At 46.5% G+C, this 27300-nt stretch overlaps 1 protein-coding gene across 3 annotated transcripts; it reads right to left on the bottom strand.

Moving 5' to 3' along the window:
• LOC104523287 (G-protein coupled receptor 20) lies at positions 1-23961 on the bottom strand. Of its 3 annotated transcripts, none has more exons than XM_010165821.1 (2): positions 23851-23961; positions 1-1083 (listed from the first exon to the last, which is right to left on the bottom strand). In XM_010165821.1, the coding sequence occupies exon 2, from the start codon at positions 1060-1062 to the stop codon at positions 1-3; it is 1062 nt and encodes a 353-aa protein (XP_010164123.1). In that variant the 5' UTR covers positions 1063-1083; positions 23851-23961. The 3 variants fall into 3 exon arrangements, with proteins under 3 accessions (XP_010164123.1, XP_028940288.1, XP_028940289.1); XM_029084455.1 differs by lacking the exon at positions 23851-23961 and adding an exon at positions 11170-11247; XM_029084456.1 differs by lacking the exon at positions 23851-23961 and adding an exon at positions 3039-3080.
• Positions 23962-27300: the final 3339 nt, after the last annotated feature.

Raw genomic sequence — 27300 nt, 5'->3', positions numbered from 1 at the left:
TTATATCTGGACACTGCTTGGTGACGGCAAGCTCACAGGGTTTCCTATTGTGTTTGAGAAGGCGATGATTGCATTGGAGGCTTTGGAGTTCTTGTTCATACCCAGGATATCCACACTGGTTTGCTCTGGCTCGGTTTTTCTGAAGATGTTTTTCATGGTTGACTGAAAGTTATTGGTGACAAAGCAGTAGACAATGGGGTCCATGCAGCTGTTGAGGCTACTCAGAGTCACTGTCACATGGTAGACGAGGAGGCTGACATCATGGGACATGTCTGGGTTGATGGAGATTGCTACTTGTCGCACGTGAAAAGGAGTGAAGCAGATCATGAAGATGATGAGGACGGTGATAAGGAGTTGCACAGCCCTCATCCTCCTCTCCCGACTCTGGTGCATGAGGCTGGGCTTGGACAGAGCACACATAATCCTGGTAGTGAAGAAGATAATTATGATGAGGGGGAAGAAGTACTCGCAGACCATCAGGACCAGAATCTTGGAGAGGCAGCATGCAGCAAACTGTATTGCCATGGTCAGGATGGAGAAAGTCACCACAGTGGCAAAGATCCAAATGAAGACGCAGATCCCCTTGGCACAGGTGGGGTTCCTCCATTTACGTGAGGCCTCCACCTGTACAATTGCCAGATAGCGGTCAACGCAGATGCACGTCAAGAAGAGGATGCTGCAGTACATGTTGACAAAGTAGCCAAAGATATGAACCAAGGAACAATTGAGGCAGTCCCCTGCACTATAGAACATGATGATCCGGACAGGCAAGGAAAAGCCCACCAAGAGATCAGTAACAATCAAGTTGATGGTGTAAATAACAGAGGTGGTTTTTATCTTGGTACGGAAGCAGAAGACATACAGTGCCAAGCTGTTCAGCACAACACCCACCAGAAAAATTATGGCGTTGACTACCATCAGGGCAATCCACAGGCTGTAAAATTCTGTGTACAGTTCTTTGTCAGGGTGGATGAACTTGGAGAACAAGTAGATGCTGGAGTTGGGTTGCTGGGTGGAGTTGCTAGAGTCAAGAGCTGGCAGTTGTGTGGAGGAGGTTGGCATGGTCACTGACTTCCCAGCGATCTGAAAGAAGAGAAACAGACGTATACTGATGGTTATGTCAACATTCCTTAGGGCTCAAAATATTATCACCTAAGAATGTTTTAACCAACACTTTGATATCTTCTGTACTCTGAGCACCTCATTTGACAATATGGGATTACCAGTAATCGCTAGGAAAATCCCTGGGTTTATAATTACTGTCTTCCAGTGGTTCTAGATGCATGTTTTGGAGAAGACACTCAATTCCCACTTCAAGTTTCTCTTTCTCTACCCTGTGCAAAAGAGATTTTAAGGCCTGAGCAAGAACAGAGAAGACAATTATGCTGAGGGGAGCAAAGGAGAAGGGAAAGTTGAGAGGACCTACACATGGTCATGTTTGAGCTAGCCACATGGCAAATGGCCTAGAGAAGCTGACAGTGTTGCCGAGTCCAATCAGGGTGCATAGATGCTTATGGAGGACACAGGCCATTTTCTGCTGTGACAGGGAAGGTCAGGCCAATATGAGGCTCCTACCAAGTCTTGTTTCCTGAACATAGCCCTTATTCTTTTGAGTCCTTCCTCTATTGGAGCAGCTTCTTCCTGACTGGAGACTCTTCCTGCCCTGCTATAGGAGCAGGATAGTGCTGACAGCCAGAAGACATGGATCCCATTAGAGAGTTACATGCAGCAGCATTTTCAGGAACTGTAAGACTTTCCTAAAATCAAAGGATGAATCTGAATTTTCCAGGAAAGCACAAGCAGGTTGTGTGGCATCTTCTAGAGATCTGCACTCACAGCAACAGCAGCCGGGAGATTTCAAACCAAGGGCGTCAGCCGCTACTCCTGCCAGGGTTTGACAGTTTAATTTGCAAATCATTCCTGACTTACACGCTATTTTAAACTGATTTGTCTATTAAAAAGATAAAAAAAAAGCCCAATATATACAGAGACTTGGCTGGTTTCAATAAAAATAAATGGCTGAAAAATGTCTGGAATATCTCAAAGCGGCTGAGCAGAGAAAAAAAATCAGCTTGAATCAGCAGAGAATGATGCTGAAAGACTTGAGTTATGAGGATTTGAAATCCCTGCTACCAAAGAGCCAAGTGCAGAAAGGCTGGGAGACAAGGAGCTGCAAACACATCTTCCAGTGCTCACAGGAACTGCAGTGTGCCTGGGCTGTGTGTCTCAATGAGGAAGGCTTGAATTGCTAAGGAGGTCTGGATATCCAGCTCCTCCAAGCATGTCCCATTCTCTGGCAGCTGGCTTTCTGCTTGCACTAATCCTTTTTGCTGCTTATGGGGTTCAGGAGGATGGACTGAAGGTGTCATATTGCCTGTGAGATGCTCCAAGATGTTGGTGACCATGTAGAAAGTGGAAGAGGAACCCTTCTACCTAGGTTAGAAGCCTTCCAGTGAAAAATGGATCCTCAGGAAATTTCCCACTGGCCAAAAGCAAATGTTTTACAGGGGCAGTCCTAACTGGATCCATAGAGCATCCCAGCAGCTCTAAGCCTTCCTGACAAGTGACATACTACAAATCCCTGCTAGCAGTAACTCTCAAGTTCTTGAGCTCCTCCACATCTCCTGACAAAAGCAGAAGGCTTCTAGCTCTCTGGGACAAACAGTTGGGCAACTTTAGTAGAAGAGATTTAGCAGAAGAGACTCCCAAGTCCCTGTTCATTTGCTGGACACAGCACTCCTGAGATGTCTCACCAGTGCTGAGCAGAGGGGAAGGATCACCTCCCTCAGCCTGTTGGCAATGGTCCTCCTAAGGCAACCCAGGAGGCTGTTGGCCTTCTTTCTCACAAGGGTGCATTGCTGATTCACGTGCAACCTGGTGACTACCAGGACATCCAAGTCCTCTGGAAAGACACTTTCCAGCTGTTTGGCCTCAGGCTGTACTGGTGCATTCCTCCCATCCTGGTGAAGACTCTGCTGGACACTCTCCTGACTTTCAACATTTGCCTGAGCAGCATGGTCCCAAACTGGACACTTCACCAGTGATGAATTGATGGAGGTAATAGCTCCCCTCCTTCTGCTGACCACAAACCTCCTAATGTAGCACTCTATGTACTGTGCCTTGTCTTCTGTGCATACTACTTGCTGGTTCTTTTTCAACCTAAGATCCACCATAATGCCCGTGTCCTTTTCAGTAGAGCAGTTCCCAGCCTCTACTGGTTAATGAGGTCATGGGATATGGCCAGGTAGGCGTCTGTGGAGGACCAAGTGACCAAAGTGTGAGCGTTTTCCTACCACTTCTCACTTTGGAAAATGCTGAGAACAATGTATTTTTGGTAAATGGTCAACATTCAAGATCAAGAGTCCCCATGGGATGTTACAGCCTAGTTGTGGTTATTTCGTATGGTTCATTCAAGCTATGTGAGCATGAAGCAGAACATTTGTTGAGCAAAAGTAGAGATTAGACTGAGAATTTAGAAGACGAGGTGTGAAGTTCCTTCTGGAAATTCTTTGAGAAGTGACTTTGCCATCATGATGGAGCCTATGTATGTTCACATGGAGTCTGGTGATTGCTCTAGTTTCTTCTTGCCTCTCGTCCAGTCTATGGAAGTGGTATGAAAGAAAAAGCCAGTTTTTAATATCCTCAAACTTGGAAGGGTATTTGTATTCAAATGACAATTTGTTCTGTTTAGGTAGCCTCTCAAGCCCAAGTAGTTGAATTGTCCTAGTAGTTAAATGGCTGGTGCTCAACCATAAAGCCATCCTTAGATCGACCCCAGTGCCAGATCATGTTGCAGGACTGAAATCCCAAAGCCTGGGGTGAGGCCACCTGTAATGTCCCAAAGAACTGCTGGGCAGAGGGCAACAATCCTAACTGCTGTCTGCTTTAACACTTAGGCCATCTCCAGCAGCAACCGGACACTGGAATATCTTGTGTTTCAGGAATGACCAGATTACCTCACCCTGCACTGAACGCCGGTGGCAGCCAAAGCAGCACACATTATTTCGTCTGGGTCTGATTGAGCCTGCAGACTCCTGGGGGAGAGTCTTGTCTCTTTACATTTTGTGCCAAGCATGCTCTCAGTGAATAACAGGAAAAAACTCGACCCAAGACTGGCTGAAGGTAGTGGAGTTGCAAAGTCTGGCACCTGAGAAAGATGTAGGGGAGGATGCAGAACACTGGCCCATTTTCAGATGATTTTCTAACACTGTCACCATCTGATCTTCTCTGTTTGTTTGTTTTGCTCTTTAATTACAAAAACAAACCAAAATGAGCAGATGCCTGGATCTGCTCCCGGATTTCTCTTTGCAGATGCTCTCAAGAGGAGCACAGTGGAAGCCACACTGGTGGAAACCAAGAAATAAAGGCTCTGTTCCCTTTTGCGTGCCACATGAGCTTGCGTATCTGTGTTCATGCAGATAGTTGGGTGAAGGGAGAAGACAAAATCACCTATTCCATCCCTTAGTATGCCCTAGAGTGTATTGAGTTGTGTATGAATTTGTCTTCTTATTGTAATTCTAATTCTGAGGCACTGGCTGCTTGCTCTGATTTTACATCTTTAGCTTGCCTCTGCTGGGAGATTTATCTTCAGACTCAGATCCTTTATCATGAACACCTGATATTCATCTTACATTTTTCCTTTCCTGCCTAAGTGAAATCAGTAACTAAAATTGCATTCAAATGTTCCTCATCCTCACGATGCTATTGAGGTATGTAGGGCACTTTACAGACTAATAGAAAACGATCCTGTATGAATCCTGTCCATACACAGAAATTAAAATCATACACAGTGTGATGGTTTACATAGTCACCTCTTCCACTGAGCCCCACGTGCAGCAAAATAAACTCCAGTTGTAATAAACAGCTGAAAACCAGGTAACATGTTGTTTGCCAAAATTAATATGCAAGGAAGGAGCTGAATTAGAATTTGTGCCTTTTCCCAGTCCATCGCTGCCCTGTTTGAACTCAAAATCCAAGCAACTACATGAAAGAAGTCACAAAAAAATTAATTAATTCTGAAGATTTCCTCACTGACGGGCTGTGGAAAAGTTGCCTCTTGGGCTGTAGCGGGAAAAGTCTTCTTCTAATCAAATTGTTACTGATGGATGTTTGGGTGAATGGCCTTTTCCTTTCTTTGTGGGACTGCCCTCAGTTCATGGCTCACAAGCAGAAGGGATGGAGAGCCGGACTGGCAAAGCAACAGCATTCCTCTGAGTGCTTTTAATGAGATGGAGCTGGACCAAACCCCTGGTTCACAACTACTAAGTATTTTTCCATTGTGGGTCTCCAAGCACTTGTCAAAGGTACGTTGCCCCATTTTGCAGCAGGCTGAACAAAGCGCAGAATGGCAGAGTGACCTACCGTCTGAGGAAAAGCAAACATTCCCAAAGATTTCCAATTCTGCTCTCCTCTCCTCCCTCTATCAAAAAATTACACCAACCAGGTCTCTCTCTGCAGGTGTTAAAGTGAGTCAGTTCAGCTACCCATCACCGTGGAGCTGTGCCATATAGCAGGCCAGTGGGGTCATTGCTAAATACATGAAAAGCTTTGCAGCCTCTGCAAACCTTTATTTTGCTGTTTTTCATACAATTTATTGCTTGCAGCTCTGGCATGAGCTCACGCAGAGCTACAAGAACCACAATCACCTTTGCTTACAGAGTAAATAGCCCTCGTACTAACCCCCTTCCTTAAATCTTCAAAGAGTTTGGAGCTCAGCCTTCTTCATGCCTAATTTTACTCTCAGACCCCTAGATATCCATGCAATCCCTGTTCCTTGGAGCTGCCAGTCTGCAAAGCCCAAGATGGGTAAACACCCATCCTTCTGAGCGCTGTCTGACTGCGCCAGTTGGCCAATGCTCTTATACCTCTCAGGCTGGATTTTGTCTGTTTGGCTGTGAGACTGTGGGGTAGCATTTCCTTAAAAGTACAGCAGGCATCTGGGTAGAAATGGGATAAGGGGAGGAACTGTGACTGGAAGTTGACCTGTTTTCCCTCGTTCTGATAAAGGTCCCTGGCTCAGCACTGGGAGAGGGGGACTTGCTCTGAAATACTTTCTCATTGTTGCGTGACACAACCAATTCCATCGTTCTTGGGCCAAATAGGAAACAGATGGTCGCTGTGCTGAAACCAGGTCCTGCAGCCTCTTCCCTCACTCACTTGCTGCTTGGCATCGCAATTCTTAATTTCACATGGGCAGCTCAGTTCTATATCTGCCCCAGGAGGATATTCTTGACCATTCTGTATTTTTTCCCACTCAACTTTTTGCTTGCTGTCAGCCTTAAGCCTCACCCTCCACTTGCTGAAGTTACAAGAGTTCACTTCCTTGACCCAGGGAACTTTTGGATCTGGCTCAGCAATTCAAGTAATGGGATACAAAAGAAAAGACAGGTCAGGCAACTGAGCTTTCTCCTAACTGCTCTCCAAAAGGGTTATTTATTGGTGTGTGCAGATAGGATCTCTGTGTTCAGACCCAGAGACAGAGAACAAGAAAGTCACGCACTGGGATCGGAAAGATGAAAAGGACATTAACAAGTGTGAATGAGTGTTATTTAGTATAAACATCTTCAGCTTTTCTCATCTCCCTGTCTTGAATCAGAACATCTGATATGACAACCTGGCTTCTCTATCATCCCCACTGTCCCCCTCACCCTGTCCTGCCTGCTAGTGTTACTCTGCTGCCTGGGATGGCAGCAGCATGTGTTTAGTTTTGCAGCTTTTCCATGTTTAAAGTTCCCTGGGTGATTTATAATCATATTTATAAATGAAGGGTTAAACTCACTCTCTTTCAGTTTAAATTGTATGATTCTCCTTCTGGCAACCTCTCACTCAACTCTGGCTCAAACTGGCCAAATATGGTGTTTTTGTGCATGTCGAGGACCTTGCCCTATACGTGGTAAAGCTTGTTCTGTTTGCTTCATGCTCAGCCTGGGGAGGGTGGGTTTGCTGACAGGGGGAACTAAGGGAGAAAGGGAGAGAAAGGGAGTGAATCCAGCTGGTGAAAGGGAAAAGCTGATGCCCAGCAAGCCCTCAGGCTGTGAGAAGGAAGCTAATGTCTGGAGGAGAAATATCCCACCCTGAAGCAGAAGTGGGGCTATTCCTAGGATGGGGAAGATGCTGTATTTGTGGGCATCAGATCTCTGCTCCCACTTGGTTCCTGGTCACTGATGTCTCCTAGAAGCCTCAAGGTCTGAGGACAGCTGGACAGAGTGTGTGAAACACCCAACTGCTGGGAAGTTGCAGCAATAGTTAACCCAAACCCAGTCCAGAGTTGGATTATTCCTTCTTCCTCTCTAATGCTGTGGAAATAAAAGGTGCTTTGGAGACACAAAACACACACTCCTGTAAGTGTCAGGTTAAATGACACCTGCTTTCTTATGGTTTAATGACTTACAGTGGCTCGCAGGGCTGAATGCTTTGCCCTGGTTGAGATGCTTATTATAACTTTTTCCCATGTGGACACTTGGCTGCCTTAATGAGCACTCACGTTCCAGCTCTTCCTTTGGCTCCGACACTTGTTTGACTTTCTCCTCTCTTTGCTGCCTAATTTCCTGAAAATTGTGGTGATCTTTCCCTTCTGTCAAATTTTGGTTGAAATTAGCCAACAGATTGAAAAACATTAGGAGGACGGAGGAAATTATTGCTGACAAACACAAAAAATAGGCACTGAGAGTGATTCTTTTTTCCTCTAATGGGAACCTGCAAGGAGTTTGCTAACACTCTCCACCACACAACCTTTCATGTAGACCTTATTCCCTGTGAACTCACAGTTGCTTTGGTGTTGAAAAACTGCAAACAGTTCTAGATGGCTTCTTTGCAAAGAGAGAGCATTGCCTGCCTCTCATTGTCTTCCTGAAAGTGAAATAATTTCAGATTTACATGAAATGATATCTTCCTCATGGCAGAACCAGCCTGGCTGAGGACAGGTGATAGCTAATTGCCTGGTGTCTGCACTGGTCAGCCGTGGCATACTTGCCCACGTGTAATGAAGAGCATGATGACCAGTAACTCCTACTTTGTCCAGTTGAATGTTCATGTGCTGAATTACAGCCTTTGTCTGGAAGGAGAACAGTGTGAACTCACTTTGCACCACAGCAAGAGGGATTAACCCCCACCACTGACTTTTTGAATCTCTAAAGTTGATCATAAGAATCAGATTTCTCATCTGCCCAAAGGAAAAACTTGGATGTCCAACCCCAGGCGTAGCCAGGGGTTGTCCTTCAAGTCATGTAAGCAATTACAGACTAAGGATGTGTGGAGGCCAATGCAATGCTAGTTGTTGGGCTGGTGTTGCTGATGTGCTGTTGAGCCATTTGCTTCCTGCTTGGTATGCCCGGTTAGCCTACATGTGGACCTTCATCTCTAAGGTCCTGCTGTGGATGGGTGATAGGTTTTGCCATGAGTTGTGAGCCGAGCTCCACCCACCATGCTGTCTGTGTTTGATGCTGTGTGTGCACATGGGTGGACCCTATGCTCCTCAGCAAGCCTAAGGCCAGACTCAGGTTGTCTGAGAGTGAAGGACCCAGATACCTGGTTCAGTTTGGGTCAAGCAATAGTCTGTGGGTGCCCAAGCAATAATTTAGTCCAACCAGTCATCCTGGGCCATGAGGGGTCACAGCCAGTTAGATGAGAGAGAGCACAACTCTCCAAAATGCATTCCTCTTCTTTACAGAGCAAAGTGACCTAGATTGGAGGGAGGCCACTCAGCTTGGCCCAGATGCCCACTCTCTGCATCTAGGCTTGAACCTGCTGCTTAAAATCAGGTGATGGATCACCAGCCCTGGACACCCCAGAGACAATCTATTTAAAACTTGGAAAGATCTGCATGGTCCTCCCCCTGCCCTGTCCTGAGCATGGATGGAAAATATGGAATTAAGCTCCTAAAGATACACAGAGCAGGAAATTCATGTGCTGGCAGATTTCTTATGAGTTTATACCTCCTCTGCACCCATTTGCAGCAGTAATGCCTCAGCCTTTGAAAGAAGGAGCCCAGATATACATGTACAAGCAAACAAAGAAGTGGGACTGTACAGAAATTGCTTCTCCAGATCTACAAATGTACATCCAGTAGTGGTGGGCACTCAGAGGTCCTTCAGCACATCTCTAATGAGCCTTGCTAGTACTGGTCACCTTAAAGTGCTAATAAAGGGTTTACTCCTCCACTTGCTTGTTTATACCACACCGTGTAGAAAAGTCCCCCCTGAAATGTTTAGACATCTACAATGCCTTATTGATACCGTTGCATTTTTCATATCCCTCTTTTCTGCATTACCAGATCTTGGCCTTGGAGTAACAGAAATATTAAGCGTCTTGGTGAATGCCCTATAAATCATGCTGTTAACATTTCAAAGACCAAAATCTCACAGCCTGTCAGGGCTAGTACCAAATGCCATCTGTCACGAGGGAACGTGCGATGACATCTCTGCTGTGTATTTCTAGCTCTGATACTTTAAGAGAAATCAGAGCAGGACTTCTTGCGTGTATCCCTCTCTGTTCTTTGTGGTCTAGTATAATGTGAGGGGAAAACATATATTTTTTTTGGAAAATTGTTTTCCAAAAGGATTATTATTATTATTTTTAAAGCTACATTTGGAAAGAAACATGTGAATTTATTGTTTTATAGGTCCAGTTAGTAAAGATGGATTTGTGCGTGTCTTCTTGGGAGGTTGTAACAGTAGAAGAGAAATGCGTTTGGTTTTATTGGGATTACAGTAATCCATCTAGCATTTCAAGGGTGCATGGGACGAAGTGCCAGAAATGTCAGTTTGGAATAACAGCTATTGAGGCTGTGTACAAGGAGAACCCTGCAGTGAAAATTACCATATAGGCACATACAGGAACTTTACAGGCCAGTGTAAAAATATATCACGGGAGGTTAAACTGAGCAATGTCAGGCCTGTGAATTGCTGCTTTTGAAAAAGAAATTTTTAATTGCACATTTAGCAATTTTTGAGCCCTTTTCCCTCTTTCTGCCTTCAGCTACCTGGTTCCTCTGTCCCTTGGCAAAAAGCCTCAGAAGGACAGTGGGGGAAGAGCAGTAGCAGAGGTTTGCTGTTGAGGAATGCCTGGGGTTCTGCATGGACCAGGGATGCAGGGTAGAAGAGGCAGTGCTCACACCCCAGGGAGCACAGGGAACAAAGGTGACACAAATTCAGGAAGGGACAAAGGGGCGATGCAGTGGGGAGAAGCGTCAGGTGCACCATGAGCTGCAGACCAGCCCACCATGGATGCATCTCTACAGCACAGCACTCACTTGAAGTTGTTCTTCTCTCTTGGCTGCAGGGAGAAACTGAGGTGTGGAGCCATACCTGAGCTTAGCCCAGGGAATGCAGTGAGATGGGAGACCTGGTCAGGGAGCAGATATTTTTTGAGGCATCCAAGGATGAGTAACCAGATCTTAACCCTTTGGGAGACTGGTTTCTGTGGTTTCCTTTGCTAGGCACTGTGATCCCAGTGCTTTCAGGGATTTGCAAGTTTTGGATTTTACAGGTTAAGCTGGAAAAAACAGTGGACATTTCTGAATGAGCCTCGTTAAGGACCTTAGAAAGGATCTGTACCTCCTCAGACTGACCCAGCAAGAGGATTCAGAGAAAGAAAACAGCATCTTTCCTAGAGCTGAGCTCACACCCTGCTGCATGGCCAAACAGAGGTTGTGCCTGGGAATACACAGGTACAAACAAGACATCACCCCAATTCTCACAAGAGTTGGCAAAGTACTTTTCAATGGGGGAAAGCCAGTACCTTCACACACTTTTCACCACCCCTCATCGCCTCGTGAAACAACCAAATATCACAGCACTGCCCCAAAACCCAAGAGCAGAGAAGCTCACAGTGGGGGAAACCCCTTGCAGCTGCCAGTGCAGCTTGGGTCTCCAGGTTGGACACCTTCTGATGAACTTCCACACTTGCCATTCGGGCAGAGCCAGGGGCTTCCCACGCTGCTCATCCATGTGTCTAGTGCAGGACCCTCTCCACCACCATCCCTACCAGGGCTCCCTGCTATAATAGCCATACTTTCCACTCCAGACTTGGAGTCTGGTCTCCAGTGATTCCCTCCTGTCCCCCTACTGTCATCTCTCCAATCCCATGCGCCTCCTTTCTCTCTGACCAATATCCCAAAACATTCACTGCAACAGTCCCTGCAGTGTATTCCTCCACAATGGACTGACTTACCTCTGATCCGATCTCCCTTCTATGTTAGAGGAGCTGCCGGTAAGAAAATTTCCTCGTGGACTTGAATACTATCACCCCAGGAAAGAGACATCTGTTCCTACAAGCAGAACAACTGGAGTGACTACAGAATACGAAGAAATGCCTAATCTCTCTCTCTCGTGCTCTCTCTCTCCCCCTCTCTCTTCTAAATATAGCCTTGCAACTAATGGGAAAAAATACACACTACCAAAAAAAAAAAAAATTCCACTTGTCTTTAGTGTTCAGAATTTCTCCCCAAACATCTGGCTTCTTGCCCTAAATCTCTCTGAAATTTATGAAGTGCTGGAAACTCTAAAGAAGGCTCCAGCTTTCCTCACGGTGCTAATGCCTGAACATCTCTAGTCAACTAAAACTGATGTTGCTGCCCTCCTCTTGTCCCCTTCCTGGGTCAATTTTCTTGTGTCTCTGTGGGAACAATATCTCCTTGCTGAGAACTTGCCAGCTCAAGGCCACTGCAATGCCACCATGTGACATAAGAGGAAAATACCTCGCTTTTCATCCTCCTGATATGAACTGGGATTAGACAGAAGCATCCCTGGCATTTGCAGGAAGGTGCTGGACCACATGCCACAAAGCCCGTGACACGCTTTGAACCAGCCCAGCTGGCCAGACCCTGAGAAGAAATGTGGCATAGGGAGACAAAGGGTGACCCTGCACTTCAGTGATGCTCTGGTTGCAGTGATTAGGGAGAGAGGTTAATAAGATCTATCCAAGGACTGGACTGAAATGGATGAGTGTAGCTGAGTCAAAGGTAGAAATAGAGAGTCTGAGGTTCCACCAAGGTGCATCCCAACATGTTTTTCCATCCTCACAGAGCCCTTTCCTACTGGTGGTAGAGTCATTGTGGGTATCAGGTTCATCACAGAGCAGGGATTTGAGTGTACCTTGACTCTTGGCTTTACGAGAAGAGATTGAGATTGGGCAAAGTGTAATGAATGATCACATTGTTGAGATGGGTTCAAAACACATGGCCAGATCAGCTTTCAAGATGTCTCTGCTGACCAATGTTGTAAGGACCCAAATCTCCCAAATCCCCCAAGGTCCCACCTCATGATGGGATACTTCCTGCTCTAAATTTGGTACCAAAAAAGCCATCCATTGTGGGGCTTGCACAGATGTCCTCTCCAGGAGGGCATACAGTAGCTTTAGAGGTCACTTCTGGGAAAAAAAGGCAGAAAAAAATAAAGTGAGGAGTTGCATCAAATTTAGTTGCAATAAGGGAAGATGGATGCTGGATTTTAGTATCTGCCCTGGACTTCTTTTTTCCCTCACTCTTTAGATAAGACAACACTGGTGCCAGTGCAATAAACATGTAGAATATGGCCCGTCACAACACGACAGGATCAACTGAGAGGCATTGAATTCCAGGTCAAGAGGCCAAATCCATAAATAGAGGAGAGGTAAACTCCACACATACTCCACAAACAGTAGCTATGGTTATTAGAGAAGGTTGACCTCATTTTCTGGAATTAGTTTTTCACCCTTGGATCTTTCCCAGGAAGACTGAGCTTTTTTGTCTGGTTATTTTATTGATTTTCTATTTTGAGTTTCCTCACATCAAGGGGCAGATTCTTCCCTCAATTTCAGGAACACCCTCCTTTACTTTATGTGCCCCCTGATCCATGCATCCAGCCTTTCACAACTGACCTCCAGCTCAGGCATGTGCCTGGATTCTCCTCTACTTTTCACTTCCTTATGACTTGGAAAGCAAGTGTGATTGGAAGATCTCCATGAGTCCTGTCTGGGTAATAATTTTGCCTTCACTTTCTTCCATCTTGGGAGTTGGACAGGGGCAAGAACAAAAGAGAAGAAACCAACCTATCGTCCAGCATTGGGCAGGGTGGTTGAACTTGGACCCTATCATTCTTATTGTGTATGGTGGTAAATGCTTAAGTTTCCCCCCAGCCTGTCAACAAAACATTTTTTTACTTAGAGAATAACCCTCTGGAGTTACAAATGCAAGACTGAAAGAAAAAGGAGACTTTTCTCCAGGATGAGATGTTGGTACCTACACACTGTTCACTTGCTCAAGGACTGCCTGGTCCTTCTTATGCAAAGACTGGCTTGATGTTGTGCTTCTGCGTGATGCAGGATACAGGATATTGAGTGCCCTGCACTCCCCCATTACCCCAGCCTCTCCCTCCTTGCTGAATTTAGAGCTAGACTTGGAGTGGCAACAGCTGCAAAGTTTCAAGTTATGCCTGAGATAGTGCAGACCATGCCATATTGGGAAGCAGATGCTGCTGTTAAGGTGGAGAAGGCACATCCGGGCTCAGGGCCATGCTTTGACCCAGATGTGGTTCCCACACTCAACTTCAGGAGGAGTTGCAACCATATCTGATGAATGAAGAGCTTCTATCATCTCTTGATTTTCAGGCATTTGTCACCCTCCCAGAGGAAGGGGGAAAGGAAGGAAAAAAAAAGTGAAGTTTGAGTAAGTAGAAAATTTTCAAGCTTGTTTGCTGAATATTCAACAGTATTAAATATTGCAGTAAATGTCCTGAGGTTACAGGGGGAAGAAGGTATTGACTTAGCTGAAATTAGCACATAAGAGAAGGAATAACAGTGTTGGTGGGGAAGGGTGCTACTAGCCCATGGTAATTCCTAGTAGTCTCTTAACCACACCGTGTAAAATAGGGATGGGACAGAACCTTGTGTAAAAGTCTTCTGTGGCACAGAACAGCAAAGCAGGAGGACAGACAGCTCTGAAGGAGTTTGTCAGATACCACACACCACCCTGGGGAGACACCTTATTTTTTGTCGGGAGGAGGGTATACTTTTCCAGTCCTATTCAAAAATCATAGAATGGTTTGGGTTGGAAGGGACCTTCAAAGACCATCTAGTCCAGCCCCCCTGCAGTGAGCAGGGACATCTTCAACTAGATCAGGTTGCTCAGAGCACTGTCCAATGTGACCTGTTAAAAAGTTTGTCCCCATCTTTCTTACAGGACCTCTTTAAGTACTGAAAGGCTTCAATAAGGTCTCCTTGGAGCCTTTTCTTCTCCAGGTTGAACAACCCCAACTCTCTCAACCTTTCTTCACAGCAGAGCTGTTCCATCCCTCTGATCATTTTTGTGGCCCTAAAAAGGGGAATCGAGTGTCATTTCATCCCCTGCTGCAGGGGAAGAGATTGAGATTGGGCACAGCATAACAAACTATTGCCCTGCTGGATGGCTGGATGAGATTTCAAGATGTCTCTGTTGAACAGCTCTGTAAGGACCTAAACCTGAATCCAGTGTTCAACATGCCTGCTTTTTTTTTAAGAAATTGAATTTAGACTCTGTTATACTGAACAGTTCCTCGCAAATTAATTATCTTCTTCAGTGGTGAAGGAGAGCTTCTATCCAAGAAGGTCCTGGACACAGACTTGACAGAATCAGAGCTCAGTGCTTTAATCCCATCACACTTCCTTATTGTTGATGAGTGGGATGTACGTTGCCTTCTCCTGGAAGGAAAGCCTTGGACAGCAGTGTGGGAACGTTGTCAAAGGACGAGGAACAAAACGCTGGCTTCTGTCCCAGCCCTGCCGCAGACCGTAATGGAGCAGAGCAGGGATCTGGCAGGTGCTGCCCAATGGATGAAATCTCCTGCCCTGACTTTTATAGCCCTCTTCCAACAGTGAGGAGAGGGCAGAGAAGCTGATATTTGGTGGGAATAACTGGTAACTATCCTGGTTTGGTGGAGCTGAGAAGGGCCAGGGAAAACCCCTGACTCCTTGTCCTACATCCAGCTTGGGTCTTGCTCGTGCTGTGGGTGGCAATCTTGCCAGTGAGGCACAAGGGTGGGAAGCTTTGTGGACAAGCATGGGAAGGAACTGGATTTGAACCTGCAGGACTCCACTTACTCAAGCTGAGTCAAAATTGGTCCCTGCAGGGATGCTGGAGTTCAGGTGGGTGCAGCAACCCTATGGCAGAGAGGACTGAGTGGCCACAACAGGGTCTGCAGGGAAAAGAGAGTTCACAGAGTATCAGGGCTGGGGGTTGCTCCTTGTTCCTCACTCAGTCCTGCTCCATCATGAGTGAAGGAAGGGGCTTCAGCTGCTGGGCTATTGACAGGTCATTCTTTGCTGTTCTCATGGTGTTCCAGGAGTGTCATGCTGGGATGTCTGGGAGATCAGAGACTCCTTTGTGATCTGCATGTTGGCTATGCTGAAGGTGGTAGCTTGGAGGGGCTGGAGGCAAAGATCAGAGCCCCCTGCACTGAACCCTAGACAGAATTTGCATCCCTCTTCTGCAATGCTGGGGCAGAAACACCGAAGAGACAAAGAAACACGAGCTGCTCCTGCCTGGAGAAGGAGGGCTTGGACCACTGCCCCTGATCATGTTCAACACCCTCAGGGCTGATTGCCTGACTCTCAGCATGGGAAACAGAGGCTGTGGTGAGCCATAAAAGATGGTTAAGGACCTCAGCAGGGTCCAGAGGCAGCTGCACCTACCTGAACTAAGAATCTCAGCAGAGGGGCAGTCGATGTCAACCTGCCAACTACTCGAGATCACAGGCTCTTCCCAGCACCCTCTGGGCTGTTGCTCACTGTCCTCAGAGGACTGCGAAGGGCAGAGGCCACCATTAACGTGTGGCCCTGCCACCGGACAGGCTCCTCATCTGCGTGTTTATACAAGGAGGGAGATCAGACAGTCGCCATATGGGGGCCTCTGCTGACGGGATCCAGCCGTGATTTGTCTGTTTGATTTTTTTAGAAGTGGTTCCCAACTAACAGTCGTGGCTTCTGTTGGGTGAGTCAGGCACGGGGGAGAAAGTGTGTAAGAGCCAGTTTCCTGCCTGACGTGTATCTGGGAATTGACTTTCCTGGCCATTGCCTCCCTCTCCATTTCTCTCCTCAGGCCATGGCATTTTTGCTGATGGACCTGCTGTGCTGCAAAAAGAATGAAGATGTCTGCAGGGCACGAAGAGCAAGCTGCTCCTCTGGGTGACCCTGAGGTTTCTCCTGGCTGGCTGGTGTGGAGTACATCAGTCCTGCCTGTCTCCAGTACTTGCATGACAATGGGCGTGAAGTTGGATCTGCCCTGTCCTGGTATAAATGTACCTTGTGGGGGCTAAGTCAGGATCCCTCTCTCCATCCCAGTCTGCCCAGTTCACCACAGCTCTTGCAACAGTGACAAGAATCCTCAGTCAGGGCACCAGCAAAATAAGTCACAGAGATCTTTTGGCCTCCCAACAAGGCAAGTTGTGTCTCAACTGTCCCTTGTTATCCAACCAGCATTGGGATCCTTTGGGGGTCCTGCTCTGACCTTCACGTACCCCCAAACCAATTTTGGCCAAGAGCCACCTCTTGTTCTTTTCTTGTTATTTTTTCAAAGTTTCAGGAGCTAATTGCCAAGAACACAATGTCCAGTGTCACAACCTTACCGTGGAGCTCTCCCCATTCCCAGCAAAGTATTTCCTGCTGGATTTGTTTGTCACTAGGCACACAAGGACACTGATGCTTGGAAGGGAAAGCTACGCAGGCAGCCAGGGCTTTGGCATCACTTGGGCACACGTGTCCTTGGGAGGTCAGAGCTGGGCAGAGCAGCTCTTGTCCAGCTCTGGCTTGAGGGCTGCAAAGCAGGAGTCAGCAGGATACTTGGTGTGACTGCACTGGGATGTGGCTCGAGGGTGGTTGAGAGAGATCCCAGGCAGCTCTCAGCACTCTGCTCTTGTTTGGGGAGGTGGGAAGCACAGTGTGGAAGGGCTGAGCCAGAAAACCTTGAATGTAAGGTGTGCTGTGCCCTGCAAAGCTGCAAAGGACAGAAGGGACATTCAGAAACACATGGCAAGGAAGTGGTGGGAACCTTAGGGGACCAGTCTGGTACTTCCACCTGCTCTGGTTTAGCAATGAGCACAAAGTGACAGCAGGATGCTTCCAGGGCCGTCTGTTCAATGGCTGGGTCTTTTGCTGTACAAGCAGTTTAGCCCAGGAGGAAGGACACCTGCAACTCAGAAAATCTTAATCTTTGGACCCACACTTCTCAAATGGCTTTAAAGAAAGTCATCTCCTCCCTGCTCTCTGCAAACCTGCTAATCCTCCTCTCCCGTCCTCTTTATTTGCCTGGTTTGTAAAGATTGTGAACAGCTCAGGGCAGGGCTGTCTTTTGTTAGACATGGACAGAGCTCAGGGATGCTCAGATGGGGAACAGGACAGCATAAATCTGATGGATTAGAGTAGGAAATGCCACAGTGATGAAAAACCCTATAGGGACACGAAGAAAAGAAAGGGCCTCATTTGGAAAAACAAAAAAATCCCAACAACAAAAAACCCCTCCCCTCTGCTGCTGCCTGGTTACAAGTGATTCCTAAAATTGCTGCCTCTGGAAGAGGCTGGTACGTTTGCTGATTTATTTTTTTTCCCTGATATTGTGGAAAGGGTGTTTTCCTTTGTGTTTTCAGCTGTTTGGAATTACAGCTCCTGTCTCTGCAGGCAGTTCCTGCTCCTGTGGCAAGTCCTGTGTGACAAGTCCTGTGTCCCTGTCATCAGGGACAAAAAGACACATTTTGAGGAGGTGCCTCAGTTTCCCTATTGTTGAAAAGACCCCTCCAAGCAGAAGGTGCAGAAATACCCTTTTTCTGGGAATTTTTCAGGAAAGGAAGGTGGGAATCATACATGTGATTTAAAGGAGTTTCTTTCTGGAAATTGCAGTGCCAGAATAATCAGTTTTCTCTTGAAGAAAAATCAGTGGGCAGCAGAATCCATCAGACACTGTTTGTGGTGGTGATAGGTTTTCCTATAGGATTCATGGATCCTTTTGTCTCTCACATGGGGCAGAGGAAACCTGTCTTGGACCTGAGTCAGATGGAAACACAATAGTTCAGAAATCCTGGGAGATATTTTCTTTGCCTGGAATGAGGTTACAGACAGGAACAGATTGTCACAGCTGGTTATCAAGGAGGCCTTGAACTCATTGAGGTGTGGGCAATGGATGGCATGATGGAGGGAAGACCAAGGCCATACTCCAGTTTGTGTTTATGGTCTCAAAGCAAATTTTTTTGTTAATTAGGAGCAAAAGCTCAACCTGGCACTGCTGGATCATTGCATAACTTCATCTTGTTACTAATAGCTTCAGTCTTTGTTATGTTAGGATGTGCAAGATGCTATTTAACATGCCCTTTGTATCATCTGGTGGGATTTTTTTTTTACAAAAGCACTACTAGATGTAACAAATAGTGTTAAATGGGCAAATAAAAGGGACCTGTGTCTCTGCCTTGGAAAAAGTCCAAACCAAAGTAGTGGGAATGACTTGAAGTCCAGCAAACATGGCCCACCAGGACAGACCAACAGAACTGGGCTTGTGTAGTCTAGAGAGGAGATAGAATCACAGAATCATGGAATCATTAAGGTTGGAAAAGACCTCTAAGATCTTTAAGTCCAACTATCAACCCAACACCACCATGCCCACTAAACCATGTCCTGAAAGATGACCAAAACCAGAACTAATATCAGGTCCAGAGATATCTGTGGCAGCTTCCCTGGGAATGGTACAAGGTGGGCTCATCTCACAGGGCTTAGTTCAAAAATACAAGTCTGTACTGAATGACCAGCCCAGTTTGCAGTGGTCCCAGTGTAGAGACCTCCTTAGAGTAAGAGGAATCCTATCACTTGTGTCTTCTAGGGCAGGGATGTGCAATCAGCATCCCTGCCCTCTGCAATACAGAGTTAGAGCCACAGCAGCAGCTGGGACAAGCAGAGTCCTAGAGCCACAGGTTAATCCCATGGCTGTAACACAACCTAAGCGGCACCTTCTTTTGGGCAAATTCAGCTGGCTTCTTTAAAGCAAAAATCCAGCCTGCTGTTGTTGCTAAACTGGGCTCTGCTTCTTTGGGTGTCTTTCCATTTTCCAAGAAAAATAAACCGCAGGCTCTGTATTTTTAGATATGCCATCTGATCACAACTAGTCATATATCAGTCCCAATAATGTGAGTCAAGATGCTGAGCTCCACTGCTGAACTCCCTTGGGCAAGAACTAGTGGCTTGAGCCATCCTGAGTGTATTAATAAATCAGGGTTTTTAAAATAATCATGCACTTTCCTAGGTAAGCAGCTCACGAGGAATCATACCACTGGGATTTATTATTGCTAGTGCCTTAGGAGCTCTGATTCTCTGGGTGAACTTAATACTGTAGTGAGTGGGAGATGACCAGCTCTGGTATGAGACAGACCTAATCTAGGCAGGGGCCAGAGGCAGCACAACTCCCCTTCCTTTCCCTCTCCTGCCAGTGACTGATTCCTGACGTCTGACCCTTGCTATTTTAGTCCTGGATATCCTCTGAGGTGGCTGCTGGTTGGAGTGAACTTTATGGTGGCTTCATGCAACACTGGGATGTGACAACCATCTCTGTACTGCTGACCTGCATCTCTATTGCTGAGACACAGGAGGGAAATGCATGCACACTACTTCCAACATTGCCAAACCCCTTTGCGGGTGATGGGAGGGCTGTACCTTGTGCCACCCTATCCTGTGCAACCCTGCCCTGTGCAACCCTGCCCAACTCTGCTCCACAACTCAACCCTGGACCCTTTCAGAAAGTATTTGCTCAACCTGCCTTGCACAGCAGTGCACAAATGTAGAGTTATTGGTGTATTATAAATCTCTGTCCCTCACTGGCTTGCTCCATCCTTCACAAGTCTGTGTCTCCAACACCAGCACAGCCTGGAGACAATTTTCTGTGCATTTGATCAAAGCAGCAGGAAGCCTTGAGGCTGGTGTGTGAAAAATGGGCTGCCTTGTTCCTGAAAGTTTATTTGTTGAGCTACTTCATCACTCCAATGACAATCAATTTATCCCCATAATTGGTAGCTGGAGACAGCAAAACATGGCTTGGCAGTCTGGATTTTTCTCAGAGATGTATTGCTTGGCATATTCATGAAGGACAAAAGGAGCCAGCCTGGCTACTGGGGAACTGCTACTATGTGAGTGCCAAACAGGTGAAACCCAGCACGACAACCCAGCTTTCTGTCTCCATCCTTCCAGAAGAGGACCCTCAGGGTGAGGATGAAATTGCATCTGGCTAATTGTCCAACTAATAAGCCTGCTCATCCATTGGCTTCCCAGCTGAGATGGCTCTGTGAGGAAGAGGTCTCTGCCCGTCACTCTGCAATGTGAGACATCCACCAGAAAGCTGTCCTGTGTCCTATTCTGCTGTGCCCAGGTACCCACTTTACTGTGCTCTTCTGGGTACACAATTCCATAGAATCATAGAATAGAATCATAGAATGGTTTGGGTTGGAAGGGACCTTAAAGATCATCTAGTTCCAACCCTCCTGCCATGAGCAGGGACACCTTCCACTAGACCAGGTTGCTCAAAGCCTCATTTACTATGTCTTTATGGGTTTGTAACTCCGAGAGGACCCTGGTGGGTTACAAATCCCTGCCGTGGTCTCTGTGTGAGCCCACGTGCTCAGAGCTCAGTGCCATTTCCTCTTGCTAATGCCTACTTGCAGCGAACGAGATACTCTACTGTAAATCTTCACAGCTATTTGTAGTTCTGGATAAAACAATTCCATCAAACCTCCACAGCATCCCCAACCTCATCCATGAGGCCAAAGCCTACTTGTGATAGCTTCACTATGGGGCAATTCTTCAAAGAGGCCTAAATCCATTTCCCGAGGTGTCCCATAGAGATGGCTGATAACCTCAATGCATGCAAGGATGGGGAGCTGTCTACTGGACCACCACACCAGAAGCCATACACCATGTTTGTTAGCATTGACCAGAACTCCGTCTTTTTGGCAGATACTTGTAGAGAAGGTGACTGGAGGCATGAAGAGGAGGGGACATTTGACAATAAATCTTTTTGCACCAATGTGGAAGAAGTCATCCTTTCTATTATGTGATAATGGCTGTAGTGGTGCTTTTCAGGCTGTGATAGATGAGACACACATCTTTTATGGATTATACATAAGAAGTAATAAAGAATTCAGTTCCTCTGTGTCTATACACTAATGGCGTATTGATCCCAGTAAATATCACATTGAGATTGAACAGTAGCATCCGGGCTTTGTGTCATCCTGACGGGTGACATCATTTCTTTGGGTATCACAGGCAACTCAGCCTAATCCCATCTGACCCACACAGCTTTACTGATCCACTGTGCTCTGGCCATGGGCTTCACGCTTCTATTTCCCTGATTCACCCTTCATCTCAGCACAACTCTGTCTGTGTCTGGATTTTGTTATGCTTAGCTGGACTGAGCTGTGCTTCTCTAGGACTTACTGGATGGGAAGTGTTTCTCTGTGAAGCCATCAATAGTATTTGCTCAGGTACCCTTAATTGGTTATTTTGAGTGGGAGCAAAATCTACAGCTAAAAGCTACAAATTTAAATGTAAATATGAAAGCTGGAAGAGAGGAAAAAGAGAGCAAGAAGGGATGGCAGGGTCCTCACAATATTTACAGATGAGATTGCAAAGAAGCAGCAGATATTCCTCAGAAGGGGCTGTAGACTTAGATGTCACAGGAGGTTCGCTAACATGCACATTTAGGTAATAAGTTGTCTCACCTCCCCCTAAACCTAGCAACTGGGCATTTATAAAAACCTACTATTTTAGTCCATGGTGTAAAAGAAAGTCCAAAGAATGTGCACTTTGTATGTTTGTTAAGGCGCTACTCCCATGAGGGATTTTTGGCTCTTGCTTTAAAAAGGACTCCGGAATTTGGATATCTCCATTTATAGATGTCAGGACTCACATCTCCTTAAAGGGTGAGGTTTCCCCCAAGCGTGCTGAGCACCTGCCTGATAAACATCCCCATTTACATGTCTCCAGCCCATTAAAATGCAGACAGACAAAATCCCACAGCCCTTCTGACAAAATAGAGTGCAGGACTTGGTCTTCCCCCCTGAAAGGAGAGGTAGGGGTGAGACAGCCCATGTCCCTGTGGGAACCACGTCATCCCCAGGGCACGATGCACCTAAGGTTGAGCAGAGCTGTGGTGTTGTATGTGCATGTGGTGGGATTTATTGCTCTGTTCAGCAACCTCCCGCATTCCGCTTGCTCTGCCTCCAGGAGAACGTGCTGTGAGAGATGTTTCATGTACAATTTCTTCCTTGGCCTTTGCCTCCTTCTTCAAAACGGGGGAAGGAAGAGTTGTAGGGTGCTTTTGGCACATTTATGCTCTGCAGGGAGGGAAGAAATGGCTCCTTGTCTGTGTTTTATCTCAACTGGGGAGATGGGGAAGGAGGCTCGAGCAGAGTGAAGCAAAATGCTCTGAAATCAATTGATTAATAAAGTAGCTGCTCGATTGCGCTGCTAAGTTGACATGTGTCCTTGTAAGAAAGGAGGAGGGAAGAAGGGGATTTTCTTTCTAATTGTGTGTTGGCAGAGATTTCTATGGACAAAAGAGACAGAAAAGTTTCTTAGTAAAGAGGTTTCCATCAAAGGCAGACTTCTGTTCTCACTCGTGCTGGTAGATGCTGCATGGAGGTGGTGGGCATTTCTGCTTCCTTTTCTCCATGGCTGCCCAACTGTCCTCTCTCTCTGCTCAGAGATGGATTTACAGAGCGAGCTGAGGCGCGGCATTGCATCTAATCATGGGCGACAGAGGCATTTGCCCCAGTGGTTTTCAATCGGGACTGTCACGCGCACGTAATAGGGATTAAACTTGTATGCCCACACTCTTTTCTTTCTGAATGGGGGGAGTTTTAGCTTTGCTGAAGGAGTTGCCATTTCAGGAAAAGGATTGGCTTTTTGCTGAAGAAAAGAAATTGGCCCTGGCATGTGAGAAATGTTAGAAGAAAAGGCGATTCATGTTACCAAAACACAGCTGAAATGAATCCAAAGAGCTGCATTGCTAATTCATCACACTCTGTCATTGAGTATAGTTTGTGTAAAAGACGGGAGATGCTCTCTATATGATGTACTGCAGCTGGACACATCTCAGTTGGCAGCGCCTTGCTGATGGAGTTAGTGGGGCCATTCATCCCTCTCACCCACCCCAGCTCTGGCCCAGCCTCCTTCCCTGTACACACAGCACCCAAAGTAAGGACATTTCTATATAATTTCCCTGGGGAAAGTTTTCTGCTTCCTAACCCTATATTATTAAGTTCATTTTGAGCCCTCTCAGACCACTTTTTCATGGTCTGAGACTAAAAGTCTTGTGTCTAGCTCTGCATCTCTATACAGGGACACTTGCAGGATGTGTATGTGTATATACAACTGGACTTTGATAGAGGTAGTCAGTATATATACCAGAGATAATAATTTTCTCATGCAGAATCCTCTGCCCACAGCCTGCTTTTTACGTATAGACACGTATGTGTCCTCATACACATGTCGCTGACTGAGATAATGGACCAGCACAAATGCACTTTGGCATCAAATGGATCAGTATCTAGAAAAACCCACATTTCCCTTGATGAGACATTCTCTTCCTTTGCACCAATCCTAAATTCCCTGACCCTCCTCTACCCACACAGCACCCAGCATAGGAGTGTCTCCTCTCCAGCCCTGTTTCCACACACGTGAAGCCAAACCGCATCCAAACCAATGGGCTTTGCTCTTGACCCAACTTGTGAGGACTCCCATCCCCATCTGCACGCCTCCAAACTCTCAGCCCAGCCACACTGGAGCATGCTGCCTTCCCAAGCTGCAGCTGGTGAATCTCCCTCCCTCTCCCCCCTCGCTCCCAGCCCGAAGCGTGCTGCAGCCGGTACTTACACAGCCTGAATGAGAAAGCTCAGCTGCTGATCCCTGAGCCCGCTCCAGATTCCTTGACTGAGGGACTGTGCGCTCACTCCCCAGCGCTCAGCCCGGTGCAGTGATGATACAGGAACCAGACCTCTTTGGTTTACTTTTACATTGACGTCAGTGTCTTTTCGAGCCTCCACGGCTCATTTTGGTAAAAGGATGTCTTCAGGGTGGAGGGGAGGGGTCAGAAAGGGAGAGGGGTGAGGATGAGCTGGAGATGAGTTTTTGTGATGTGGGCAGCCAGCGGTGGGAGGTTTTAGGGGCTAAGGCTGAAAGAAGGGGTGTTTGTGGAGCTCATGTTGACCCTGGGTGTAGATCATTACCTGGACCTGGGTACAGTGGAGGCCTGACCCTCACACCTGCACAGAGAGCTACTTTCCCACCTGCACCAGCATCCCAACTGGGAGCACGAGCTCTGCCTTCCCCCATCTTTGGCAACTATTTGTATCTGGGTGCTGGTTCAAGAGGACAGGGAATGTTGAGGGACTGAGGGAAGTCTAGTGCCCCTACAGAGCGCCAGATGGACACAGCTGCCCAGTTGTGCTGCCTCTGTACTCAGGCCAGGGCCAATGTCTGTCTCCAAGGGAATAGGGAGATGCCAATTTGAGTTGCTTTTACAATCTTGAAGGATTGCCTTGAAGATACGGGCTCCACAGGCCATGCGGTTGCAGATGATTGTGCACCTGGATATGCTTGTCCATACAGGCTTACAGGTCACAGCATCTAGTATTCAAATTCAAGGACATGAATAACTCTCCTCTCCCTAGACCCTTGTAAGGTTGGAGAGTACTCATGTCCTGTGGAGAACTTGATCTGTTAGGTTAAGACTCAGTTTTTATCCTGGGATTTTTGCTGCATAGTGTGCACATCCATCCCCCAGCCCTGTGCACCCTCTGTGCAGCAGATACGTGCATGGACATATTTTCAGGGCATGTAAAGGGCTCATGCTTGTGAGGATTTGGAGAACATCGTCAGAAAGTGGAACCTTAGAGTGCAATCTTTAACACTGAAATATTCATAGCCGATTAATCACACCTATGTTTAGGGCTTCTTTCTGGCTGGGAGCAAAGCCAGATTTCTTTGCATGGCCAAACAACTTCCAGGAATTCCAACATGAGGCTTTCATGCCCTAAATGCTGATGCTTTTCTATCAGGTTTGTGAATACTCATTCACTTGGGTAGTGTGATGCAAACACTTGAGCATTTGGATCTTAGAGCCTGACGTAAGGGTGAATACGGAGCTTGTTCCAGTGCTCTTGCACAACTGCAATTAAACCTGTGCTCTCCCTGGGTCATGGATCACCTTTTTATGATACATTTCACTGAATCACAGAATTGCCTTGATTGGAAAAGACCTTTAATATCGTCCAGTCCAATCATTAACCCAACACTGACAAGTCCCCCACTAACCCATATCCCTCAGCACTATGTCTACACGACTCTTCAGTCCCTCCAGGGATGGGGACTCCACCACTGCCCTGGGCAACCCCTTCCAATGCCTGAGAACCCTTTCAGCAAAGAAATTCTTCCTCACATCCAATCTCTTCTGCCTTTGGCACAACTTGAGGCCATTTCCTCTTGTCCTATCACTTGTCACTTGGTTAACAGACTGACTCCCACCTCTCTCCACCCTCCTTTCAGGGAGTTGTAGAGAGCAAGAAGGTCTCCCCTCAGCCTCCTTTTCTCCAGGCTAAACAGCTCCAGTTCCCTCAGCCCCTCCTCATCTTGTGCTCCAGCCCCTTCACCAGCTTTGTTACCATTGTTTGGACACGCTCCAGCACCTCCGTGTCCTTCTTGGAGTGAGGGTCCCAAAACTGGACACAGTACTCAAGGTGCAGATTCACCAGTGCCGGGTACAGTGGTAAGAGAACTTCCCTGGTCCTACTGGCCACAGTGTTCCTGATATAGGCCAGGATGCCATTGGCAGATTTGTCCAGATCTCCAATATTAGACCATGTGTATAATACCTTGAAGCAAACCATTCCTTGTAAGCTCTCAGGAGGAAACACTGAGATTAGTCTGTATGAATTCAGGCACCAACACTCATAAACAGCCCCAGCCACTTGGTGACATTGATGTAATTGGGTTGGTTGAACCTTGGAAATTGTAGTAATAAAATCTTGCAGGGAGCAGGGATTATTTGACAAGGAAGTATCATCTGGTACCACCAGAATGATTCTGCTCTACTGGTTTATTTGAAAACCAGTAGTGAGAAAATAGTTTTTGACTCCAGTGTACAAGCATTACAGAGGAGAAGAGACACAGGAAGGGAAAGTTCTTAGGTTGTTCAGCACGTCCATGGCAGAGCCAAGTAGTAAGTCCAGTTTCTTAGCCATTGGATCACACACACTCTCTCATAAAGTCTCAAAGATTCCCGGTTGTCCTTGTCAGAACCAATATATTGTTCATGGTTGAAGAAAGACAGAGTCTTATAAAAACCAGAAAAAGAGGTCCTTGTAAATCACCATGTCTATACTTAGAAATGTGTTAAACCTTCTAAGCTCCGTTTCAGAACACATAAATTTCTTTTTTCTTTTTCCGAGTTGAAAAATCCATCCAAAGGTCAGTTAGAAACAGGAATAAAACTGTCTTTGAAATCTCAAGCTGCTGTAATAGCATTTTTGGCAATGAATGATAAACTTAAACAGTTGAGGTTTACATGGCAGATGAAGTGAACACGTATTTGTCTATACATTAAATGACCCAGCAGTGGCCCTTTTTCATTTCTTCTCCCAACCTATCAAACTATTTATAGGTTTTTACTACAAATGGACCTCCTGAACAGAAGAAGGCAGACCGACTAGTTCTGAAGAAAGCATCACAGTGGAGTTGTGCCCATAAGCCATCATTCCTAGGCAAGAGTCCCATTTTAGTGATAATCTCCCAGGTAGTGGGAAAATTAACCTCTTCATTAACCTGTCAGGGATTTTTACAGTCTTTCACAGCTTTTGGAGGGTGTGAAGGGTTGTTCAAGGAGATCATATGATCATGGAGGTGTTGGATTGAAAGGGAATTGTGACATATCCTGGCTAGGGCTCTCAGAGATGTCTGGGGAATGAGGTCTACTAGCTACTACACAGACTACACCTGGCTGAAGGGACCTAAAAGCAATGTATTCAGAGCTCTCAATTTGAATGAAAAGCCTAGGCAGTCCTTGATGGGTGGATGGTGACAACACCAAGGGAAGGCAGAGATTTGAGGACTCTTCTCTGTCACGCCTCATAGATAGAAGGCTCTTGCTGGAGACCTCCATTGCAGTTCTTGCTCTGTTAACTCTGGGGGAGTATGCTCAGGGTCTGATTTTTTTCAAAATCTCTTCCATGACCCTGGCTATGTAGCTGCACAATAATCACAGCATTGTTTTCATTGGAAAAGACCCTTAAGGTCACCAAGTCCAACCATAAACCTAATACTGCCAAG

The sequence above is a fragment of the Antrostomus carolinensis genome, unplaced genomic scaffold, assembly GCF_000700745.2.
Source record: "Antrostomus carolinensis isolate BGI_N321 unplaced genomic scaffold, ASM70074v2 scaffold5774, whole genome shotgun sequence".
Taxonomy (NCBI): Eukaryota; Metazoa; Chordata; class Aves; order Caprimulgiformes; family Caprimulgidae; genus Antrostomus; species Antrostomus carolinensis.
This window is presented reverse-complemented; position numbering and strand designations above follow the sequence as displayed.